At 63.4% G+C, this 23222-nt stretch overlaps 4 protein-coding genes across 7 annotated transcripts; all 4 read right to left on the bottom strand.

The window, feature by feature from the left end:
• Positions 1 to 398: 398 nt before the first annotated feature.
• RCCD1 (RCC1 domain containing 1) lies at positions 399 to 5294 on the bottom strand. 3 transcript variants are annotated; one of them, XM_082290725.1, is made up of 7 exons: positions 5135 to 5294; positions 4434 to 4782; positions 2275 to 2396; positions 1998 to 2102; positions 1697 to 1849; positions 1518 to 1544; positions 399 to 1310 (listed from the first exon to the last, which is right to left on the bottom strand). In XM_082290725.1, exons 1-7 carry the CDS (start codon positions 5289 to 5291, stop codon positions 1168 to 1170), a joined length of 1056 nt encoding a protein of 351 aa, XP_082146851.1. In that variant the 5' UTR covers positions 5292 to 5294; the 3' UTR covers positions 399 to 1167. The 3 variants fall into 3 exon arrangements, with proteins under 3 accessions (XP_082146851.1, XP_082146850.1, XP_082146852.1); XM_082290724.1 differs by having other exon boundaries at positions 1518 to 1547; XM_082290726.1 differs by lacking the exon at positions 1518 to 1544.
• A 165-nt stretch (positions 5295 to 5459) lies between these two features.
• On the bottom strand, positions 5460 to 11800 carry UNC45A (unc-45 myosin chaperone A). Its single transcript, XM_082290942.1, has 20 exons — positions 11762 to 11800; positions 11444 to 11602; positions 10775 to 10811; positions 10490 to 10665; positions 10309 to 10401; positions 9918 to 10085; positions 9573 to 9741; positions 9164 to 9334; positions 8889 to 9060; positions 8404 to 8704; positions 8160 to 8254; positions 7934 to 8075; positions 7627 to 7767; positions 7336 to 7463; positions 7087 to 7153; positions 6784 to 6897; positions 6574 to 6689; positions 6365 to 6482; positions 6125 to 6280; positions 5460 to 5923 (listed from the first exon to the last, which is right to left on the bottom strand). The coding sequence occupies exons 1-20, from the start codon at positions 11771 to 11773 to the stop codon at positions 5663 to 5665; spliced, it is 2796 nt and encodes a 931-aa protein (XP_082147068.1). The 5' UTR covers positions 11774 to 11800; the 3' UTR covers positions 5460 to 5662.
• A 452-nt stretch (positions 11801 to 12252) lies between these two features.
• Positions 12253 to 13643, bottom strand: LOC309578211 (protein shisa-like-1; the record flags this gene model as incomplete). Its single annotated transcript, XM_082290634.1, has 3 exons — positions 12253 to 12472; positions 12676 to 12889; positions 13577 to 13643. 3 exons carry the CDS (start codon positions 13641 to 13643, stop codon positions 12253 to 12255), a joined length of 501 nt encoding a protein of 166 aa, XP_082146760.1.
• Positions 13644 to 14576: 933 nt separating this feature from the next.
• Positions 14577 to 23034, bottom strand: MAN2A2 (mannosidase alpha class 2A member 2). 2 transcript variants are annotated; one of them, XM_082290517.1, is made up of 22 exons: positions 22495 to 23034; positions 22062 to 22316; positions 21811 to 21955; positions 21546 to 21717; positions 20821 to 20948; positions 20519 to 20692; positions 20033 to 20219; positions 19772 to 19949; positions 19427 to 19629; positions 18990 to 19172; positions 18680 to 18794; positions 18441 to 18508; positions 18108 to 18273; positions 17623 to 17859; positions 17404 to 17526; positions 17198 to 17312; positions 16974 to 17107; positions 16725 to 16866; positions 16404 to 16537; positions 15565 to 15759; positions 15364 to 15474; positions 14577 to 15205 (listed from the first exon to the last, which is right to left on the bottom strand). In XM_082290517.1, exons 1-22 carry the CDS (start codon positions 22624 to 22626, stop codon positions 15053 to 15055), a joined length of 3450 nt encoding a protein of 1149 aa, XP_082146643.1. In that variant the 5' UTR covers positions 22627 to 23034; the 3' UTR covers positions 14577 to 15052. The 2 variants fall into 2 exon arrangements, with proteins under 2 accessions (XP_082146643.1, XP_082146642.1); XM_082290516.1 differs by having other exon boundaries at positions 15364 to 15759; positions 22495 to 22660; positions 22985 to 23026.
• Between the last annotated feature and the right edge of the window lie 188 nt (positions 23035 to 23222).

The following is a 23222-nucleotide window of genomic DNA, read 5'->3' on the forward strand; positions in this document are numbered from 1 at the left end:
CAGCTCTGATCCACATCCTGATTGGCTGAATAAGCTGGAACGCTCATCCTTGTCCTGACTGGCCAAAGAAGCTGGAGCTCCAGCCTGTGTCCTCATTGGCTGAAAAATCTGCAGCTTCAACCTGTGTCCTGATTGGCTGTAAAAGCTGGAGCTCTGAGCCACATCCTGATTGGCTGAAAAAGCCACAGCCCCAACCCGTGTCCTGATTGGCTGAAAAAGCAGGAGCTGCAATCCTCACCCTGCCAGGCCAGAAAAGGTGAAGCTCCTATCCACATCTGGAGTGGCTGAAAAAGCTGCAGCTTCAATCCATGACCATGCTGACCAAAAGGCTGCATTCCCACTCCCCAAACCACCCTCAGCCCCTCTCAGCTGCTTGCTCTCCCCACCTGCCTCTCTGAACTCCCCAGCAGGACTGTGGACGCAACCACCACATGAAAGCTGGAAAACTTGTGATATGAGACAACAGTTCAACATGGGAAGCAAAAGCCACCCAGAACAAAGCAAAACCAAGAATTCATTCCCTCCTTCCAACTGGTGCTCACCCCGCCCAGGCCAGCAGGGCCCCACCAGCGTAATGGTAACTTGGGCACAAAGCCACTACTGCTCTGAGCATCCCCCCCATTCCTTCTTCCCAACTTTCCACACTGGTCATGATGCCACATGGTCTGGGATACCTCTGGGGTCAGCTGGGCATCCCCTGGTCCAGCTGTGTGTCCCACCTGTCACAATTTCCTCTGCAACCCCCAGAGGAGCAGAATCGGCCTCAGCTCTGTGCCAGTGCTGCTCAGCCAGAACATCCCTGAATTACCACCATGCTCACACAAACCCCAGCCACAGCCCCGAGCAGTCCCTTGCCAGGATAGCTTCATTGGATATGCTGGAACATGTCTTGCACACACCAACACTGCAGACCTTATGGAAAAGTTAATTTAATAAACACATCCAGCCCGTCCCAGGGTGTCCCTGGCCCTGGTGCAGCTGCAGCTCCACTCCAGGGTGTGAAGTCAGGTCACTGTGGGCTAAACTCAGCCCCATCCTGTGCCGTGGGGGGGGGGGGCTGACTGCCCTAGCCCTGAGGACAGAGTGGTCCTGGAGCTGGTCCTGCAGATCAGAGCTCGCCCTCATCCTTTGTCTGGCAGCAGCCATGGATTGCGGGTTTTGGGGCCCTCACGGCTCCAGCACACATATATAGGTGGTCCAGGGCCCACACACCACCTGCTCTGCCCGCAACCCCTGGGTCACCAGGTGCTCGACACGGCGTGCCTGGTCAGAGCTGATGTTGTTCCCATGTCCCAGCTGTCCGTATTTACCTGCAGACACACAGCCATGCCATAATGTGGCCCTGGGGCCTCACAGGGCAATTGCTCCTGGTGTTTGTGGGGAGGGAGGGAGGGAACACAAGAGCCTCCAGTACAGATGGAACTCGTACAGTGACAAAAGAGCCAAGGGTGAGAGAACAGGAATGAGAAGCTGCTCCTGGGGAGGCTGTACAGTCCCAAAGCAGAGGTGTCACTTACCCCAGCCCCAGGTGTAGAGCTCCCCACCTCCTGCAACAGGGACAGCACCATCAGCCAGCACCCGGTGAGATCTGTCCCCCTGCTCCCAGGGGCGCTGCCCACTGGGTCCTGGTGAGCCCTGGCACCTCTCAGCACCCTTGCCCGCAGAGGCACTGCCACCTGCCCCACTGGTCACTCACGTGTGATGACCGCTGTGTGTCGGGACCCACAGCTGACCGCGCTGACCTCCAGGTCCTGTGGCAGATCCAGCAGTGCCGGGAACGCCTGGATGGAGATGAATGCAGCATCCTTGGCAGCTGACTGCTCCCGGCAGGGCATCAGCTTGGTGTTCCCTGCAGAACAGTCAACTCTCAGCTCCCAGGAGTGACTGGTAACACCAGCATTCCTCGCAGGCTCAAACCACATTGGCCCTGCACTGAGCTGCTGGGGCTGTGCAGGAACCCAGCCCACCCTGCCCTCAGCCTGGCCAGCAGCACTCACCTGAGCCCATGTCCTCATCTTGCGCTCGCTCCTGTGCCAGCGCTTTGGAGGGCAGAGCCAGCTGCCCCGACTCGTTCCAGCCCCACATGTACAGGTCTCCTGCCTCTGGGGGGCGAGGAGAAGAACGCATCAGGCAGAGCTTACCCTTGAGCTCCACTCGGTGGCAGCACTGCGTGCTCCAGGGACACCGACACCGCATATTCCCCAAGCCAGGTCCCACCGGGCCCATAGGCTGCCACCAGCATCTCAACCTCCCACGCCCAGCCCAGCTCCTTACCGCTAACGCTGGCTGAATGCCACCCGCCGGCCGCCACCGCCTGCATGGGCACCCCAGCCAGCGCCTCCACCAGCCGCGGCTGCAGCTCTGACTCCAGGAGCCCGTGGCCCAGCTGCCCATGCCTGCAGGGACACAGGACAGACAGACACGCCCATAGACCACAGCCTCCAGCTCCCGTGCCTCCTCCGTGCCCACAGTACCCACCAAGCCCTTCCTGCTGCCATCAACCCAGCCCCAGGCTGGCAGAGCCTGAGCAGCTCAGGGAACAACCACAGCTGAGCAGAAGAATCGACTTCAGGAACAGGGAAAAGCCAAGCACTGGTGGGACAGTGATGCCCAGCACCAGACCACCACAGTTACAGCCAGGGGTCGGTGGGCAGCGTCAGGGGCTTTGGTTGTCAGAGATGCGGCAGAAGCAGGAGGAGCTGCCAGGAGCTGTAGGGGTGAGAGGAGCAGTTTGGCAGCAGAGTGGTGCCTGTTTGGTCTGGGGAGCTTCAGTGTGACAGCTCAGGATGTCAACAGCTGGGCTGATGCATGCCACTGGAAAGGCTCTTCACATTCCATACGGGAAATCTGCAGAGGACTGAGGCAAAGAAACACTGAGAGCTGAGGGGCAGGGAAGGGCATGCTGCAATAGGAAAGTGGCTCCAGGCACTCCCTCACAAGAGGGCAATGGTGACTGACCACAGCTAGCAGCAAGAGAAGGGCTACAAAGGGGTGAGCTGGGCCAGCACATGGCTATCACACAGCACAGCTGTCACAGTATGAGACACAGCTGGCACAGGCATGGGTGAGAGGATTCTCAGCTGTATTGAATAACCAAATCACAAAAAAGTTAATCCTCAAGTACACATCCCCACATGTAGAAACCTTTCCTCTGAAGGGAAGGCAAGAAGGACCAAATAATGTAGCATCTGCAATGCAACAACTGCTGATGTGAACTGAGTGTTGCATTTGCCATGAGCTTTTTGCTACCAGCTAGCCCAGAGCCAGCGACTGAGGAGCAGGGACTGGGGAGTGAAACACTTCTGAGCGATGAGGAACAGGGAGGGCACTGTGCCAGGGCACGCAGCTCTGTGACAGTGACTGATAATCAGTGCTGGGTTTGTCTTCCATAAGTAGCAAAGAGGAACGCAGCAATCCTTCCACTCCATAGATGAGAACAACTAGTTCTTGTTGCCAGGCCTCATCATGCACCTGCAGAACTCAGGGATCCAGGGCAGGGGGACCTGTGGCTGGGGTCTCCAGCACCTTTTGGGAAAACTTGATTGGGGCAGCAAATGCACAAACAACTCCCTTAAGAACAACAAACGCCTTTGTGAGAATAAACTGAGCGGTGCCACCAGCTGTTAAATGCACTCAAGTTCAGCTCCTGGCAGGTGACACAGGGTGCTGGGGCTGGAAGGTTTTCCCAAGGTTCACTCCTCTCCCACAGGCTTTACCAGAGGGACCTGGCACTGAATTGTCATAGACTGATGGAATCAATTTCCAGTTTAGAAACACAAGAGCTTTGCTGCCAGTTGGTGCTTGTGTGACAAGTTACAGAGAAGCAGGGACAGAGCAGGGACCTTGATGGTCATACAGAGACCCAAGTGTCCCCAAAGACTGCCCTGAGAGAGCCAAAAGTCAGAGCAGAGGCCCCACTGTAGCCAGAAACCCAGCACCTAGAGAGGAGACAGGGCTGCTCATGGGGCCAGCAAGGGTAGACTCAGTGGGAAAAGGGGCATGGCCAAGGCAGGAGAAGCCGTGAGCTGGGATGCCCATGCCGGGGGGGACCTAGTTCAGGTGAGGGGCAGATCCCATCAGCATGGGGGTGAGCATACCAAGCTGCACTTGGTACCCCAATACTTTTGTCTTAGCTGTAATCTCCTATCATTCCCAAGTCCACCCCCACGGGAAAGTCAGGACGCATATCCTGGCCCCAGGCAGTGTGTGCAGGCTAAGGGGGGCTCAGCCCCTGAGGTGACCCCCATTCTGACATCCTCTCACCCACACTCCCCCCAAAGGCTCCCGCATATCCCTTCTGCACTCTCATGCCCGTTCTGCATCCCCATCATTCTCTCTGCATCCCACCAGCGCAGTGCTTGTCCTGGAGTTCCTGAACCCCGACCAATGCCATCCCTCTCCTGCACCCCTGTGCACCCACAGCCCCTGCTCACCTGCCACCGCCCCAGCTAAAGACCTCCCCGGCGGCGCCCAGTAGTAGGGCGTGCTCCGTGCCTAGAACCAGCCGCCGGGCCCGCACGCCCGCCGGCAGTGCGGTGAAGAACGGCGGCCGCGGCGTGGCGAAGCCGCCGGGCAGGAGCGGCAGCGGCTGGCGGGGCTCCGGCGGCAGCGCCCGGCTCCAGGCGGGCTCGTCCTGCAGCGCTCCCCTCACCGCCGCCTCCCGCCGCCAGGCGCGGGCCCCCGCCGGGCCCCGCAGCACCAGGTGCGTCTCGGAGGGCAGCGCCTCGGCCCAGCCCGGCAGCCGCCGCCGCAGCCCCGCGCTCCGCACCTCCAGCCCCGCGCCTGCCGCGGCGGCATCTCAGAGACCGACTGGGGACAGCCCGGAGGGCGGGACGGGGACAGCCCGGGGGCCTGGGGGCACGGGACGGGAACGTCACCGGGGGACCAGCGGGGAGCATCCCGGGGGAACCGGCGCGGTGGGAGGGGCTGGGGAGGGTCCCATCCCGGGGGAAGGGGCGTCAGTGGAAGGGACGGACAGGACGAACCGGGGCGACCGGCGCGGCAGCGCAGGGTGGGAACGGGACCCGCCATCCCGGGGAGCGGCAAGGGGAAGCGGGCACAGGCCGGCGAAGGGCCGCACTGGCCCCGCGGGAGGGACTGGGACCGAGGCTCCAGGCGGGCCGGGGCCGCTCACCGGTCTCCACGACCACGTAGCTCCAGGCGGGCCACACGCGGAAGATCCCCTCGGGGCCCGCCTCCAGCCGCCACGGCCCCGGGCCCGGGCCCGGCTCCCCGGCCGCCTCTTCGGGGCTGAACCCGAACACGAGCCAAGAGCGAGCGGGCGCCGCCATGGTTGGGGCGGGCACCGGGAAAGGAGGGACCGGAGGTGACGGAGAAGGGGCGGACGGACAGACGGACAGACGCCGGGCCGTGGTCCAGGAGTAGCTTTAGTGTCAGCGGGTGGGCCCGGCCCCACCGCGCCGGTCCCGCCCCGGGCCGGCCCTCCCGGCTAAGGCAGACGGTGGCAAAGGCAGCGGCAAGCCCTATCTTCCCCTCGCCCCGGGGCACCGGGCGGGCGCCGGCGGGGGCAGCGTGGCCCCGGCCCCGGGCAGTGCTGAGCCAGCTCCGCGTGCAGTCAGACCCCGCCAGGGCCGCCCTGAGAACAGCGTGTGCACACCGGCCTCGGCAGCGTGTGGAGCGTGTGTGGGAGCCCCGTGGGCCCTCAGGCGTGCCCAGGGTTGGGCTTGATGAGGCCATAAGCCACTGCGTGTGCCAGGCTCTCCTGGGCCGCCTGGGCCACCCGCGGCTTGTCCTTGTCCTTGGCAAGCACGGAGAGGATCTCCAGCATCTCGCTGGCGATGAGCTGCTCGGCCACCTCCCGCGCAGCCGCCATCATGTTCATCACCACCACGGCGCCACGGTGCTGCAGCTCAGCACTGGGGCTCAGCAGCAGGGCCTGCAGGATCTCCAGCCAGTGCACCGTCTGCGGGGATCAACATCATCACGGACCCCAAGAGAAGGGACCCAGCTCCCTCCCACCAGCCCCATTTCAGGGTCAGGCCAAAGTCAGGACAGGTTGCCCTGTTTCTGGGGCTGGAGCTCCAGGCCACTGTGGGGAGGGAGCATGGGACACAGGGTGCTGTCCCAGGGTCCCAGGTGCCCCCAGCCCACCCTGAGCACTCACCACCTGGGGAATCCGCTTGCAGATGGGGGGATGCAGGGCAGTCAGCATGGCCAGGGTCCCTGAGGCTGCCCGCCGCAGCTTTTCATCCTCCTCCCCACTGTACAGGACCATCAGCTTCAGCCGGTCGCTGCCCTCAGCCAAGAACAGCTCCTGCACCTGCACAGGGGAAAGAGGAGGGAATGGGTGGGGGTGTGGTGGTCCGGCAGCCCAGCAGAGACCCCAGCCCATCCCGGCCTTCACCTCCTTGCTCATGGCCATGTTGCACATGCACTCAGTTGCAGCTAGCCGGATCAGCTCGTGCTCCTCAAACATGTACCCCTCAATCATGGGCACAGCCCGCTCTTTCAGGATCTTCTGCCTGGGGGGCAGGGGGGCAGTGAGCACTCCCTGCCCAGGGCAGCCCGCCAGGCCCAAGGGGACAGCCAGACCCCCTCTTCCCCCATCCCTACCGCAGCCTCTCGCTGATGCCAGCCAGGTTGGTCAAGGCCATCAGCCCCTCAAAGTTCTGCAGGCCCGTGCGCTGCAGGTGCAGGAGGCTGACCAGGGGCCGCACCACCTCGTAGATCTGTGGAGACAGAACACATGGGACCAAGTCAGTGCCCACTGCTGCTCCCACATGAGCCTGCTTGGCAGACCCAACCCCCAGCCCCAGCACTCACCCGCTCCCCAGGGAATGCCATCTCCGGGTTGGAGGTGATGGTGATCTTTGCTAGCGCCTGCGCTGCTTTGGTCTGCCCCACCTCAGTGCCCTCCAGGGACAGTGGGATCAGAGCCTGGGGACAGAAACAGCAGCTCGTCCTGCAGCCAAGGCCACACCACCCAGGGCAGCCACAGCTTCCCCCAGCCTCGTGTACAAGGGAACCAGTGCAGCTCCTGCTAAACCACAGAGCCCCAGCTCCCCCAAGCCCCAGCACCCCCCAGAGCAGTGCAGGGCAGCAGCACAGTGGGATCCATGCCCTCACCTTGCCTCCTCCCTGTGCAACCACACTACCCCGGTCTTCTGCCTCCTCCACTAGCGCCAGGAGCACTCTAGGGATCAAGCAGGACTAGTTGGAGCACTTGCATAGTCACAGTGGGCCCAGGCTGCACCAGACTCCTGGACATCCCCGCTGCTGTCCAGGAACCGGCCTTCACCACAGGCACGTAAGTTCACCAGCAAGATGCCGGCACCCTGAGAACCCAGCTCCCTCCTGTCCCCGACACAGCCGCACCTGGAGATCAGCTCCCGACAGGAGTTGGTGAGCGCCGGGTTCTCGCTCTTCACCATGCAGGCCAGAGCCGACACCACTCCAGCCATCAGCAGCTTCCGCACCCGCCGCTTCACAAAGGCTGGCTTGTCCTGTCCCACAGGCAGGGTCACACTCGGCTCAGGAGCACCAGCTGGCTGGTGAAGTGCCTGACCCCACCCCTCTGGGCCTCAAGGACACCCTGTCCACACCTGGGACCCCAGGCTCTGTCCCACCCACCCACTCTCCTCCCAAGCACAGCCATGCCCTGCTCACCTTGGGGTGCTGCTCCGGGATGTGCTGCTTGGCATACTTGGCCAGCTCCAGCATCTGTGGGTCTGGTTCCTCATGGTCATAGCTATTGGTGCAGTTCACCAGCGTGGAGGCAACGGCATAGAGCACACTCCTGTCCTCTGACTGTGGCAGCAATGGGCACCCGTCACACTCACAGCAGGGAGGAGCGGCCAGGACTGGAGCCCACCCAGCATCTTCCACACATCCCACCCCACAGCATGAGCTCCACACCTGCTCCAGCACATTTCCCTGGTGCCAGGGTGCCCACCCCGCAGCTCTTGGTATGCACCTTGGCCAGCTGAAACATGGCCTGCATTGCTGCCTTGTCCTCCACAAACTCCTCCTTGACATCTGCGTCGAAGGTAAGGTAGGCCAGGCCCTCTACAGCCCAGCGCCGCGTGCCCGCATCGATCGCCTCGTTGCAGAGCCACCTGGGAGAGCGGTCCCTGAGCCTGGCTGTGGACAGCCCAGCTGCAGGGCGCCTTGCCCACCCCCCCGCACCTGGCCCCACTCACTTGCGGCACTGCTTGGCCAGCTTCATGGTGGATCCCTCGGCAAACTGCTTCATGCTGAAGTCCGTGCCTCCAGCAGATCCCAGCTTGCAGAGCCCCTGCAGCCGGGAACAGAGTGTGGGAGCAGGAATGGATGTAGGCACCCTGATGTGCCTCCTGGACCCCCAGCAGGGAGGGGCAATGCTGTCACGCACCCACAGCCCACCCCAAGGCTCAGCCCCGCCACACCCCATCCCACCATGCTCACCACAAGCGCACGGATGCGGATGCTGTCCCTCTCGCTGTGCTTGTAGATCTCCTTGAGCAGGTTGACGCCGTTGGCCGTGATGAAGGAGGCGCGCTTGGCCTTGTCGACTGCGTGGATCAGCGCCTCCACCGCTACCAGCTGGTGGGCCTCACAGACAGAGGCACAGAGGGACAGCACACTGTCCATGATCCCCTCCAGCTCTAGCACCCTGTTCCCTGCTTCTGAGGGACCCTGCAGCAGGCACGACACTGTCTGAATGGCCCGCAGCTTTCCCAGCAGCTCGTGCCCCTCGAACCAGCTCCTTCAGGGAAAGACCACCAGAAAGGGTCAGGCTGATCCCACCTGCCTCTTCCTGCACCACCTGCTGAACCTCCCCCCCAGCAGGTTCCCAGTGGGTCTGCAGTCAGCTTTAGTACTGAAGGTGACAGGTGCTGCCAGGCTACAGGTGACAAAACCCCCATCACCCCCAGTTCACCCTGGCTCACCTCACATAGTCCTCACACAGATGGTGGAAGTTTTCCCTCTCAGCATCACACTTCAGGTCCTCATACAGTTTGCTCAGCAGAACAGAGGTGCTCATCCGGCTGTTCTCTGTCACGGGCAGGCTGCCCAAGCTGCCGCACACCGTGCTGCCCACCTCCAGGATTTTCTTCAGGCCTGGGAAAGGTCAGACACCCCAGTGAGGGGCACAGTGGCATGTGCAGAGCTGGGGCAGAGGAGCACGATGCCCCAGCAGGACATTGCTAGCCATTCCACTAACCCTGGTCGATCACCCAGAGGCTCAGGCTGTTGTTGGTCTCCTTTGGAGATTTCCTGGGTACCACCTTGATGAGCAGGTTGAGGGCATTATCACGGCCATGGGCTGAGGCCCCTTCTAGCACCAGCAGCTCCAGGAGGTGCTTGATCAGCTGTTTCAGGTCCCTGGAGGAATCTTCCAAGAAAGACAGTGCCCAGCAGTCAGAGCCCTGGGCACGGCTTCACCCCCATTGTGGTACAGCTGGCAGAGATGCTGCCATGACCAGGGCCTTCCGCCTCCTGTTAACCCAGGCTCAGAGCCCGGCTTTGCCGCAGGGAGCAGAGACAGGGCAGCAGCAAAAGAACCCATGGCATGTCTGCACCTACCTGGGGCTCTCCCCCTTCAACAGCCAGCCAGGGCAGCCCACACTCACCCAGCACCACTGCGTCCTCCTTCCCACGGAAGTCCTTCTGCAGCCCCTCCTTCAGGGAATCGAACATCACATGCAGCAGGTTGCAAGCAGCCAGGGACACCTGCTCATGCTCCACGCCCAGCACCGCTGAGAGACGGGGGGCCCCCAGTTCTGCCAAGACGGCCATGGTCTGCAGGTACAAGCAGACCTGTCTTCTGGAGGCCTTGGCATTTCTCAGCCCCTTATCAGGATGGTTCCCTCTCACAAGTTCAGGCCTGGCAGGTAACAGCTCACTGCAAAGACACTTTGCAGTTTCCCCAGCACAGCTTTCCCCTGGGCCCAGCCGTAGGGTATGGTGGGACCTACCCGAGAACGGTGGCCAGAGCACAGCCCCACCAGTGTGCGCAGGGCTGCCAGCATCAGGTCAGCCTTGGCCGTGTCGAGCAGCTGCATCAGCAGCCGCACACCGTCACTCTGGAAGATCTTCTCTGCTCCTGCCTCTTCTCGTGCCAGCACGATCAGGTTCTGCGCAGCCTGGGGAAGGAGAGTTCTGTCTAGGTCACAGCAGCACACTGTGCACAAGGAACTCCTGGCAGCTGCAGGCACCCACCCTCCGCCCCTGTCTTGGGGACCATTCTGCAGGGAGCAAGCCCACCTGTCCAGGCAGCACCACTCAGCCACCACTGGCCTGGCAGCACCAATCCTCCCCTCCTCTCCTCCCAGCCACAGCACTGCATCCCGCTCCATGAGCTCAGACCTTCTGCTTCTTGTCTTCATCCTTTTCATCAAGATCCAGCAAGATCCGGAACATCTGCTCTACCTTTGAGTCCGTGCAGGACATGGTCTTCATCTGCAACAGAGCAGAAAAAGTGGCTCAGTCCTCCCCACCTTCCCCAGCCACAGGGGGCCCGGCAGCCCCTTGCTGCCCCCGTACTGACCTTCTCGTGCATGCTGCTGCCCAAGGCACGCAGGGCCTCCTGGAAGGCCTTGTTCCTGGGCTCCAGGCTCACGCACCGCTGCAGGTCACTGACAGCCTGGTCCAGGCGGCCCAGCTGCTGCAGCGCCTGGCTGCGGCGGAACAGCGCCTTCACATCCCGGCCGTCAGCCTCGATGGCTGCACACAAGGGGGTCTATCGCAGAGCCCGTGGCCTGCCCCAGCCTGCCCCCACCTGCCCCAATGGGCAGCGCAGAGGCTGGTCCCCCCCAGCCCCCACTGACAGTACCTTTAGTCGCATCAGCCTCTGCCTTGGTGTAATCCTCCTGTGGAGAGACAGGAGAGCAAAATGCCTGAGCACTGCCGGCACAAGCCTCATACAGCCTACATCCCTAACTTCGGGGACTGGGGACAGGATGGGAACAGCATCACGGGAGACAGTGCATCACTGGGACACCCTGTTTTTCCCAGAACACAACCCTCAGAAGTTGTCCAGGACATCTTCAGAGGGTGTCCTGGGAGCCCTACAACCCCCTGGGAGCCCTACAAGCCCCAGTGCTTTTCAGGCACTTCTGGTCTACTCAAGCCCCTAAAATTCTTTGTGTTCACGCCTTGCCCCAGACACAGATCACCTGCAGGAGATCAGAGACACTGTGACTGCGTGGGAACAGCCCCAGGGCACACTCACAGCCCAGGCAACTGAGGAGGGATGCCCTGTCCCACACAGCCCACCCAGAAGGTGGACAGGGGCAGCAGGAGGCAGCGGGCAGGGACAGGGGAAAAGGTGAGCAGAGACAACAGCTGCCATCAGGAGCATTCTGCGCAGGGACCGTCAGAGCCTCCGCCGCAGAGATGACCTGGCCAAGGCAGACAGGCCAGGGCGGGCGGCAGCAGCGCAGCCCCAGCCAGCCGGGCAGGTTCCTGCAGCGCCGCGCCGACGCACCCGCCCAGCGCTCACCAGCTTCAGGTAACACGCGGCCCGGTTGCGGTGCAGCACGGCGCGCTCCGACGCGGCGTCGCTCAGGCTCAAAGCTTCGGTGTAGGCAGCGAGGGCGGCGCCGTGATCCCCCGCCTGGAACAGCGCGTTACCCCGCGCCCGAAGCTGCTCCGCCGTCACCTGCCGACGGACACCGGCTGGGACGCGGCCCCGGGCCCCGCACGGGCGGCTGCCCAGGGATGGACCCAGGACAGGGGCCCCTGGGGACAGGGACCCCCCGGGACAGGGACCCCCCGGGACAGGGACCCGCCCGTCCCGGTCCCGCCCGTCTCCGCTCACCGGCTCCTCCATCGCGCCGCACCCGTGACGTCACCGCCGATCGCCTGGGGAACCCGGACGCCACCGCCCCTGTCACGTGACGGGGCGAGAGCGGAGGCGGGCGGGGCCGGGCCTGCAGCGCCGCCCCGCGGGCCGGGGGCGGCCTCGTGTGTGTCCCCGCGGGTCCCGGTACACCCTGCCCCGCTCCACCCCGGAGTGCGAGTGTCCCCCCCCGTACTTCACCCCGGGCTGCGAGTGTCCCCCCCCCGTACTTCACCCCGGGCTGCGAGTGTCCCCCCCCGTACGCCCGCCCCCCCGCACCCCGCGGCACCCCGGAGTGCGAGCGTCCCCCCCCGGTACTACCCCCGCCGGGGTGCGTGTTTCCCCCCCGTACACCCCCTCCGTGCTGCACCCCGGGATGAGAGTGACGCCCCCCCCCCACCATGTCCCGCTGCACGCCGGGGTGCGAGTGCCCCGCTGTGTGCCCCCCCCGCCCTGCCCGTGGCCGCCCCTCAGCAGCCCCGGCTGGGGCGTGTCAGTGTGGCGGCGCGGTGGCAAGGCCGGGTGCCGGCCAGGTGCCCCCCCGGGGGTGCACAGGGCACGCGACAGGCACAGGGCAGCAGGCGGCCGAGGTGGCAGCGTCGGGTCCAGTAGAAGTGGCAGAGGTCGATGGCCATCAGCAGGAGGACAAGGAGCCCATAGAGCCCCACGAAGGGCAGGGCCAGCGGGTTCCTGTGGGGTGGGGCACCTCAGGAGAGGGCAACCATGACCCTCCCATGACGCAGTGGTACTGGGGAGGGCCAGCTAGGGCCCACTGTGGGCTCCAAAGGGCACCACAGCCCCTGCCCCAGCAACCACGAGAAGCCCCTGAGGATGTGCCAGGTGCCCAGGGGCCCCCCATCCTCAGCAGCAGACCCGGTTGCGGCCCTGCTCACCGGAGTAGACCAGGGCGTGCCAGGCTGGAGAGGTTCACTCCAGTGAGGGCTTCCAGGGCCAGTTGAGAGCAGCAGGACTTGAGAGCATCCACGCTGGGCTGGCAACAGTAGCGGTGGCCGGGGGGATCTGTCAGCCGCGGGCAGTAGAAGCCGGGGTGGGAATGGCCATCAGGGCCCACGTAGCCCTCGCAGAGGTGCAGGTTCTGCACCAAAACTGCAGCAGGGAGCAGTGGCTTAGAGAGGGCTGGGAATGAGTCCCCACTGCGGGGACGAGAGAACCTGTGCAGTGCCTGTAGGACAGGCTGCCAGCTCCAGCGAGATGGTCTTTGCTGTGATCCAGCAGAGCAGAGCCCTCCCAGTCCCAGCAGGGCTGGGCTGGCCTGGGCTGAGAGCTCACCACCCCCAGGGAGACCGGCGAACATGGCACAGGGGGCCCCTAGCTCAGCCCTCAGAGTGGGCTACACCCCATGAGGCAGCACTGGATGAGCAGAGCTCCCCCAGCACTGCCTTCTGGCGGCCATGGCCCCGTGTATGCCGTGACCTCCATGGCCTCGGCAAGGGCAAACACGGGCAAGGACAGTGACGGTGGCAGAGAGGAAGGGAAAGCCTCCGGAACATCCGATCAGCCCCCATCCCCCATGCTGAACCCCCTCCCTATTCCCCATCACCCCACAGGAACAGCACTTACACCCCACAGATGTGCTGCAGTGGGAGTAACCCCAGCACCACCACACCCGGGCCACCATCCACAGTATGGACCATCACCTCTCACTGCAGACCACTGCCTCCCAGCACAGACCCCCCCAGCCTCCATTCTGGGCTCTTGAGGAGCAACCCTCAAGGGACAAGGCCCCATCAGGGACAGGTTCAGGGAACAGAAGGGGCAGAATTGGGGCTGTACCTGTCCCAGGGATGCTGGGGAACAGAGCCGTGGTAAGGAGCAGCTGGAGCAGGAGCCCATCCAACATCCTCCCGGCAACCCTGGGCAGAGGCAGTTCTGGCTCCAGTGGAGGCAGAAACCACAGCCCCTCCTGCTCCCGCCTCCATCGCAGCCTCCACCAAGAGCCACTCAGAGCCATTAGAGCCTCCTGCACTCACTCTGTCCACAGGGACCAGGGTGGAGGCGGGAGCATCAGTAATGAGGTTCTGGGGCCAGGAGTAGGACTGCAGCCTCCTTTCCCAGCTGGATGCAAGGCACCAGCTGCCAGGTCCAGGGCCCCAATTGGGCACCTGGGCCCATCCTGGGAGTCCCTGCAAGGGCAGTGGACCAGGCCAGAGCACAGGGTGAGCACCGCAAGTTGCTGAGCTTCCAGGAGCCAAGCCCATGGGATGTTGGTGTGGTGGGGGTTGTCCAAGAATCGTGGAATCACAGAATCATTTAGGTTGGAAAAGACCTCTAAGCTCATCCAGTCCAACCCAGGCAAGCCAGAGCTGAGGCAGTTCCCCACCTCACCCAGTCCTTCCCAATGCCCTCCCTGCTGGTACCCATTGGCAGTAAGTAGCCCCAGGGGGCCAGGAAATCATGACATTGTGGTTCCCACAGCAACCAGGAGGATGCTCTGGTGACATAGTGTAATTAGCTGCAACTCACCCACTGCAGCTCCAGCAGACCAGACTGCCACGCTCACTCTGAAACAGGGCTAAAAGCTCTGGAGTTGTGGGAGGCACTCCCATGCTTCACCCAGGCATTGCTGCCCGCACAAGGAACTGACTCCCATCCCCCTGGCTCCTGCCCAGCACCGGACACTGCCCGCCCCTGAGCACAGCTGGGCCTGGCCATGCCACCAGCCTCTCACAGGTGCCTGGGGCCCCTGGCCAGATCTTCAAGCTGCCCTGTCTCCCCACAGCACACCATTCCCACTCCCCTGAGTGAGAGCCACAAACCACACACAGACCAGGGCCCTTGGAAACAGCCTTGTGTTTCCTATGAACTCCAGGAGAGCTCAGTCCCAAGTCCACAGCACCTCCTCAGGCAGCTGCCCAACACCACCAGTGCTCCTGGCCTCCCCTTGCTGCCCCGCCAGTCAGGGGGAGCCCTGCATGGGCCCCTGCTCCAGCCATCAGGGTGGCCACACTCCCGGCAGCCTGTGAATGTGAAAGGGCAGCAGTGTCTGTCCCACCAGCAGCGGCAGAACCCAGCCTGCTGCCCCCCCATCCGGCACCGTGTCCAGCAGCCTCTGGTTGAGCCCTGCTACAGCAGTTCATTCCAAAATCTATCTGAGAACATGGAACTAATAAATTAGAAAGTGGCAACAGCAGCCTCTGCCAGTCTGGCCCCTCCTGCCCGTGTCCACCACAGTACTGCTGGCCCCGCTCTACTGCTGTACTGGTGCTGCTCCTGTGCTGTCCAGCCACTCCACTCCTCTCCTGCTTGACACTACCCCAGGCGGACGCGGAACGTGGCGATTTCCATGGGGTCCAGGTGGATGTTGGTGCTGTTGGAGGCTGTGCCCAGCGGGTACATCAGCGTCAGTGAGGTGGGCTGCAGGGACCCCAGCTCCAGCCCCTGGAACAGGCCTCCCAGAGCCAGCTGGGGAGAGAGGAGGAAGAAGTGGGGAGACCCAGGTGAGGATGTGATGCCTGGGGAAAACACTGTGCCCAGGACAGCGTGACACGTGCCATGCCTGCCATACCGAGGTCTCAGCCCAACTCTGACCCAGTGGAGGTGTGGGGGCAGCCTGGCCCTACCTTGCCCTGGCTGGTGGTGCAGTTGAAACCCAGGTTCTTTGCCTCTAGGCTGCAGTCAAAGCCTTTGCGGTGCAGGATCAGTGCCGCCTCAGCTGATGGTAGTGAGTCATCCTGCAGGGAGTGGGAGCGTGAGGCACAACACTGGGGACAGCAGGGGCAAGACTCCCACCAGAGTCCCACCTCCCCTGGGCCGTAGCTCACCTCTGCCTGCAGCATCCGCAGGTTGAGGATGTGGAAGTCACAAGGAAGGGTGGTGGCGAGGGGCACAAAGGAGCGCAGGACTGGCAGGGCTGGCTTCTCCAGCGCCACTGGCATGACCAAGGCCTCAGCATTGAGGTGCACAGAGGTGAGGTGGCTCAGCAGGGAGGGGAAGCTGATGGGGCGCTCGTCCTGTACCTGCCAAGGAGCACATGGGTCAGTGTGAGCCCAGGAAGCCAGGCAGAGCCTGGGCAAGGCCCACAGAACCCCCATTCCAGCAGTGCCCCGAGAGCAGGCAGCTGCCAGCACAGGGCACACTGAGCTGCCCCTGCCCAGGCAGGTCCCCCCTCCCCAGCACCCAAACAGGACCCCACTTAGCTGATGGTCAGGCTACAGGCCTGCTACAAGCCTGGCTAGACTAGTGGCTAGCAGCTAGTGCACAAGACAGGGAGAGACAGCAGGGCCAGGCCGGCCATTACCTCAGGGCTGCCAGTCCTGGTGCCAGGGAAGCTCAAGGCTTTAAACATGGAGACCAGTTTGGAAAAGAAGCTGGAGCTCTGAATGGGTGGCACAGCACATGCACAGAGGGCAGCGAGGGGATGGGACAAGAACACTGTGATTATGAGGGCAACACAGCTCCACAGGGACAGACCCCACTGCACATCCCACTCTCCCCCCGGCCCCCCACTCCAGACCAATCCTTGCCCAGTGCCAGAGCAATGGGACAAGAGGGGAGAGGACACTGCATCCCATCACATGTGTGGCTTTCTGCAGATGCCTCCACCCTGCTCCATCCCAAGGCAGGGCTGGGCTCTCCCGTCCTGCCGCCTCACAGCCAGCACCTTGTTGGCGGTGCTGCGGCGCTCCAGGAGGAGCCGGAACCGGTTGCAGGTACGCTTGTTGTCCTTCAGCCCCTGGCCCAAGCCCCGGTTGTCATCTTGCATGAGGCGCCGGTCCAGGATCACTTCCAGCTGGCCTGTGGAGAGCAAGTCCCTGCAGCCCAGGCTTTACCAGGCACCAGCCATGCCCCACAGGACAGAGCCCCCAGAACCAGCAGGACCAGGGCACCCTGCCCAGCCTGCAGCACCCTCCTCCCCTGCTTTCCCTGGGGAGGACAGCCCCAGCTCCACAGCAGGTTCCCAGGGCACAGCCCCTCGGCTCACCGCTGTGGAGGCTGGAGACCCCCAGGGCCTGGGCTGTGAGCAGTGTCAGGCGGCTCTGCATGTCCTGGATGTAGGCCATGGCAGGCATTGGGTAGAAGTTGGCCTGCAGTGGCAGCTTCTGCTGGTACCTGCGGGGCTGGATCTGCCACGGGACAGAGATCAGTGACCAGAGGTGGCTCCCACAGTGCCCAGTGCCAGCACACTGTCCCCTTGTGGGCAGCTGCTGTGCCTCCTCAGGCTGCTGTCTACCTGAAAACCATTGAGGTCCGTGAAGAAGGTGTCATCGCTCTCGATGTCAGTGCTGAAGCGCAGGGCCAGCTCCTTGTTAATGTGGTCACGGATGTCCACCAGGCAGGACACATCCAGGGACAAGCCCTCCACCCCTGTGTGTAGGCAGCGAGGAGCTGAGCCCCATGGGCAGCATCGCCCAGTTCCCTGGGCCAGCAACACCTGGCACAGCCTCAAGATCTCACCTGGCACATTGTACAGCCGCACCACGGTCTGGACATGCTGGTAGTAGCTGGCAACCTCTGAGAAGAGGGGTCCCTCCATCACCCGCACCACTGGGGGGTCCTTGGGAGCATAGGGCTGAGGGGAGGGATAGCTGCACTGAGGCTGCTGCCCGAGGACAGTCTTGCAGGCACAGCTGCCAGCTGGCTTCCAGGGGTGGACCCTGTACCTTGGCCTCGCCGTCAGGCAGGAAGAGATAGGCCCCACTTTTGTCCTTGGAGGTCCTGGTGCCGTAGACGAGAAATTCGCTGTTCACCCTGTGCCCCTGCTCCTCCCCGGCTTGGCGCAGGCTCTGTGGGTGTGGACCGGCACAGCAGCAAGAACATGAAGCACCAGGATGTACCCCTCCCCTCCTCCACCCCACGCCCTGTCAGAGCCTCGCACTCACCTGCAGGAGGCCCGTGCGCCCCAAGAAGCAGGCCTGCAGGTGCTGGTTCTCCAGGCAGAAGTCATCAGGAGCAGCTGGGAAGATGTGCAGGGGCACAGCCTCGGGCTTGTGCACAGGCAGGTTCCGGCCATGTAGGTACAGGCGTGTGGAGGACCTCGGCGTGGCATGGCCATCCAACGACTTGTGCAGCTGCAGCACGCGCAGCCCCAGTGCGGGCAGGCGAGCCAGGACAGACACCTGCAGGCAGTGTGGGGACCTGAGCCAGGCCCCCGCGTCTGGGGAATGGCTGGGGGTCAGTAGGAAAAGACCCTGCTCGGCACCGCGGGGCCTCTGCTGAGGAGGGCCATGCACGGGGACCTGGGGGTCTGACAGCTGTGGGATCTTGTGTTGCGGGGCAGGGACAGAGCAGGGCTGCCGGTGTGTCCTGGGAGTGTGCAGGATGGCAAGCTGGCACTCATGGGCTGTGGGTGTGGGGCACCCCATACCTGGTAGACATCAGGCACCACATCAGTGGCAGAGCTCCACGTTGCACTGAGCTGGGAGGGCAGGGGCTGCCCCTCCTCAGAGAGCACATGCACGTGCGGGGAGTCCACCAGCACCGGCACCACACTCAGGCGCTCCTGCTCCAGCGGGTTGAACACCACCAGGAACCTGTGGGGGAGTAACACAGGGAAGCCATCCCTGCCTCACAGCATCCCAGATGTCTCACACCCCACACTATCTACAGATCCACTGCACCTACCCACAGCTTCACAGGTAACTCCCTCACTGCCTTCCCACAGTCCCATAAGTCCCCAGAGCAAGGCAGGAGGCCCTACCGAGGTGAGGTGTCCAGTTTGACCACTGTCCTCTCTGGAAGAGAGTCCTGGCTGGAGCGTGTCTCATCCTGGGGAGGAGTTGTAAAGAGTTGGGGTGTGCCCCATCCCCCTGCCAAATGTGCCCAGGGACATAGGCACAAGCTGGGGCCCTTTTCCTGGCCTCTGCAGCACAGAGTTGCTCCTGGGGGAATGGGGACAGCGTGCTAGAGTGCAGGGAGCCAGGGGCTGGTGCTGCTCACCATGCCAAGGAATGGTGCAGCCGGGTCGTGGCGGTATGTGTCCTTGTCCCCCAGCACAAGGTAGTGCGCAGCATTGCCGATGACACGCTTGAGGTTGGTGAGCGAGTGGAGCAACCTGGGGCAGAGGCAGAGTGAGCACCTTGGGACCATCACCCCCATCTGTCACAGCACTGCCCCAACACCCTCCACAGCTCCCCATAAGAGGAAGGACCTCCCCACAGGATCCCCATACCTAGCCATTCTCCCAGCCCTGAGCCCACCAGCCCCACTCTGAGACAGGCTCTGAGGGCGTCCTGGCCCCCACACGCACCGGACTCCGTAGTCCACAGCCACAGCCTCCTTGGCGGTGCCGGTGATGGCATCATGGTGCTGGAAGAGGCCCAGGTTGCGGCGAGCGTTGCTCAGCAGGGCGTAGTCAGAGAGTGGGTACCTGCCATCGGCACTGGCACGGCGGGCGTGGGCGAGTGCCAGGCTATACAGGATCTCTGCCCCCCTGCACAGGGACAGAGTCACTGAGGGTCCCTCCCCTGGTGCTAGAGTACTGGGGGAGCTGGCCTGGGATGGAGGTGGCAAAGGCATACACTGCCCTGGGGCTAGGTGAGGGTTTGGCACTGTGTGCACCAGCCCGGTGTGTTGGCAGCTGTAGACTGGGGGCTGTTGAGCTCCCAGATACTGCCTGCCCACTCCTCACTCATGCCCCCCCCCCCCCATCTCCCATGCCCCATGGACCAGCCCACTGCCCCTCACCGGAGGTGGGCCTCCAGCACGCGGTCCAGGCTCTTGTAGAACGGCCGGGAGGTGTAGTATCCTGTCCAGTAGTGATCCTCCCGGTCCGCATAGGAGAAGAAATCCCCAGTCAGAACTGGAAACCCAGGTGGCCTCATCCCTGGCACGATGCCCACTTTCTTGTACAGGGCATCAAAGTAGTCAGAGAGCGTGCCAAACTGTGCCTGCAAGACAGCACATGCAGCCCTGAGACAGGGCTCCTGCAGTGGGGGCTCCTATCACCCCTCCCAGGACTGTTCACCCCTCCCACTGTGCTCTGTAGTGGCCTCCTGCTGCCCTCAGCCCCACACAGCTCTCCACACATACCTGGACATGAAGGTCAGGCCGGGAGTTGAGAAAGTCAAAGATGCGCTGGTAGTTGAGGAACTGGGCATCCCACTCCTGTGGCTTGTCATAGCGGAAGTCATCTCCCAGGGGCACCAGCAGCACCTTGCTGCGGTACAGCTTGGACTTCTTGCGGTACTGGTCCAGCAGTAGCTGGGCTCTGTGTGGAGGCCGGGGCATGAGGCTGGCCCCTGATGGGCCACAAGGCCGGGAGTCGCATGCCCCTGCCCCTGCCGCACTCACCGCTCTGCCACGTTTGCATCAGTGATGGCGCGGGGAGGCACCTTCCAGGGACAGTTTATCCGGCCTCCAGGTAAGCGTTTGAAGTCAAACTGGCAGCAAATCTTGGGGTCTGGGCCACAGGTGTGGGGCACATCATAGCTGTAGAAGGGCATCATGTGGCAGAAGATGTCGGTGCTGGTGTCTGGATCTGTGGGACCAAGGACAGGTGAGCACCAGCAATGGCTCTCCCTTGCCTGTCCCTGAGCAGGGGGCCCAAGGACAGCTGTCCAACAGAGCAGAGCTAGGAGCTCAGAGGGCACAGCAGCCTCCCCCAGCGTGTTGCTGGTCATGGGGGCAGGTGGGAAGTCATCCTGGGGCTGTCCCACAGGGCAGAGACATCGCCTCCCAGTGCTCAGCTCATCTGCACAGAAAAGCAGCAATAGCCATTCTCTGCTGCCACCTGCCCCAGAGGGCCCCCTGTGCAGTCCCCTCCCAGCAGCCCCTCACCCCACGTCTGTCTCCACATGAACTCCAGGTTCTGGGTGGCAGCAAAGTGCTTCTTGATGGCATAGTGCACGCGCTGGATGAGCATGGCCGTCAGGTTGGAGCGCTTCAGCAGGTAGGGCATGGTGGAGCTGTACCCGAAGGGGTCTACGGCCCAGCCCGACCGTGGTGTCACACCTGTGGGCACAGAGACCTGTCAGCCCCATGCTGGGCCAGCAGCACCTCCTGTGAGGAGGGTCCTGTCAGGACCTGCAGGCCTGCAGTGCATTAGGCAGTCCCCCAGCCAGCATCTGCCGAGCTCTCACCAATGTTCTTCTCCAGCCACTGGTGCCCCTCAATCAGCTGGTCAATCATGGCAAAATAGTGGGAATTAGCCTCATCAGGCATCACCCAGCCACCCGTCACCATCTCCAGCTGCCCATTGCCCACCAGCCTGTAAGGGGGACACCCAAGATGTGACCAGAGCCCTGCATGAGCCACATGTCCATGGCAGAGTCCCCCTGTCCTGAGCTACCTACAGCCTACCTGCTGCCCCCACAGCTGCCACTGCCATTCCCCCCTTGTCATGCTGTCCCCCCACAGAGAGTCATCTCTCCACAGCACAATGCCAGTCAGAGCCCATTCCCACACACCCTCCACTGTGTCCTCCCATCCCCAATGCTCTTGAGGCAGGGGGCAGACAAGGGGGCCCTGTCCCACCACACAATCCTGCTCTCCAGGTCTCCCACCCTTCCATGGGTGCCCTGGGCCTTGCACACAAGTTCCCCAGCCCCAATCAGCACAGGCAGTGGCCCAGATCAAGATCTGTCTCCCCCACCTCTCACCCCACATGGCAGTGGCTCTGACATTTTATGGCACTGGGAGGCTGCTGGCAGTTCCAGGGCACCCCATGCCGAGCAGTGCAGGGCCCATGGCCACTGCACTGCAGCCCAGGCAGCCTTCCAGTCCCCACAGCCCTTCCCTCACACACCCTAAGCTCTCAGCCTGCCTGGAAGCTACGAGGGCAGTGGGGTAAGGTGGTCAGCCCTACCTGCGCACAGCAGCCCTCTTCTGGGCACTGATATTGTCCCACCACTTGGAAAAGAAGGAGATCTCGGACCAAATGAAGCGCCGGCGCGGGTCCTCCTGCATCTTCAGCACCATGCTGTTGAGGATGTGCTGCGTCTGGTCGTAGTAGTACTTGTCGAAAGTCTTGATCCAGCCTGGCAGCACAGGTGGGGGTCACTGTGGGGGCCCCAGCCCTTCCCTGCCAGCACTCCAAGGTAGCAAGGGCTGGGCCAATCCCTGCTTCTCACCTGGGTCATTGTGGGAGTGTGGCACCACAAACACCTGCAGAGGCTCTGTGTCCCACTCGTTGGGCTCGTAGGTGATATCGAAGCCCTGCTTCCAGACACCACCATCCTGGTTGTCAAACGGCAGCAGGGAGTAGACAGCCAGCATCTGTGGGTAGAAGACAGGCCTGAGAGACCCCCAGAAGAGTAGAGCCAAGACCCCATGGATGCCCAGGTATGAACCCCTCACACTACCAGAGCCACCAGTCCCTCACCTGCAGGTCTGGGCTCTGTCCCTTGCCCCCTAGAGCAAACTGGCAGTCTTGCGGGGACACGGACAGGAAACTTGGGCGACTCTCAGGGGGCAGCACCCAGGAGCCATTTGGGGGGTGATGGGGCAATGCCGGCTGCCCCTCCGCATGGGCTGTCAGCTCCAGCACCGAATCCTTAATGTGGCTGATGATCTCATGGTTCTCCTCCAGCAGCTGCTCCAGCTGTTCGATCCGGTTCTGTAGCACCGAGATCTGGCTCTGGGAGCACAGAGGCCGCAGCGAGGGGCAGGTCACCCACAGCTGTGGGGAGCCAGCCTTGGCCCTGGCAGCTTAATGGCCAGAGGCCAGGGCTGATTCCCCATGAATTCCCCTGGCTGAATGTCCCTGTTTGCCCTCCCGGGACCCCTCTCACTCATCCCAAACCCTCCAAACTCACCCTGGGGAAGTTGCCCCCGCTCTGGTGTCGTGTGGGGTCATGCTGTACCCGGTCCAGCATCAAGTAGAGGGAGAAGACGGCCACGCAGAAGATGGCAGCTCCACACACTGTCACCTGCTTCTTCAGCTTCATCCCGAAGGGATGCAGGGACTCACCTGCGCCGGGACTGGAGGGGGAGCCAGGTCGGACAGCGCAGCCCCTCACCGCGGCCTCCTGCCTCCTCCTCCAAGAACCCTCACCGCGTCCTACTTAGCTTAATCCGGTGCTGGATATTTATATCTGCTGATGGGGCCGGGGCCGGGGCCGGGGCCGGGGCCGGGGCCGGGGCCGGGGCCGGGGCCGGACAGGCCGCGCGGCCCCGCAGAGCGCCCGGGGCCGCCGCGCTGAGGCCCCGCGGTGGCGGGACGGGGACGGAGCCGGGGCCGTGATGGGGAGGGGCGGGGAAGCCGGGCCAGCACCGACGGTGACACCGCAGCCACTCCGCTCTTACCCCGGGCGGCTCCGCAGCCCGACCCAGGTCCTCACATCGCCCGCCTGGGCCCGCCGGGATGGCCCAGGCCAGGCCCCGCCCACCGCTCCGCCCGCCCGGGCGAGGCCCCGAGGAGGCGGCACCGAACCGGCCGGGACAGCCCGCTCCGGGACCGCGGCCCCCCGCGCCGAGGGCCGGGACAGCCCGCTCCGGGACCGCGGCCCCCCGCGCCGAGGGCCGGGACAGCCCGCTCCGGGAC

The sequence above is a fragment of the Coloeus monedula genome (assembly GCF_965178545.1).
Source record: "Coloeus monedula genome assembly, chromosome: 14".
Classification (NCBI taxonomy): Eukaryota; Metazoa; Chordata; class Aves; order Passeriformes; family Corvidae; genus Coloeus; species Coloeus monedula.

What these genes read in the sequence shown, in the direction of transcription:
- RCCD1 (XM_082290724.1), bottom strand. Translation starts at nt 5,291, where the DNA reads ATGGCGGCGCCCGCTCGCTCTTGGCTCGTGTTCGGGTTCAGCCCCGAA. An exon ending in CTACGTGGTCGTGGAGACCG is followed by an intron (nt 4,783 to 5,134) that starts GTGAGCGGCCCC and finishes CCGCCGCGGCAG; the next exon opens with GCGCGGGGCTGGAGGTGCGG. An exon ending in AGATGAGGACATGGGCTCAG is followed by an intron (nt 1,850 to 1,997) that starts GTGAGTGCTGCT and finishes ACTGTTCTGCAG; the next exon opens with GGAACACCAAGCTGATGCCC.
- UNC45A (XM_082290942.1), bottom strand. An exon ending in GCTCTGGCCACCGTTCTCGG is followed by an intron (nt 9,742 to 9,917) that starts GTAGGTCCCACC and finishes TTGTACCTGCAG; the next exon opens with ACCATGGCCGTCTTGGCAGA. An exon ending in TTGCACAGGGAGGAGGCAAG is followed by an intron (nt 6,898 to 7,086) that starts GTGAGGGCATGG and finishes TTCTGTCCCCAG; the next exon opens with GCTCTGATCCCACTGTCCCT.
- MAN2A2 (XM_082290516.1), bottom strand. Translation starts at nt 22,626, where the DNA reads ATGAAGCTGAAGAAGCAGGTGACAGTGTGTGGAGCTGCCATCTTCTGC. An exon ending in GTGGCTGGAGAAGAACATTG is followed by an intron (nt 20,693 to 20,820) that starts GTGAGAGCTCGG and finishes CTGTGCCCACAG; the next exon opens with GTGTGACACCACGGTCGGGC. An exon ending in CTGCACCATTCCTTGGCATG is followed by an intron (nt 18,509 to 18,679) that starts GTGAGCAGCACC and finishes ACTCCTCCCCAG; the next exon opens with GATGAGACACGCTCCAGCCA.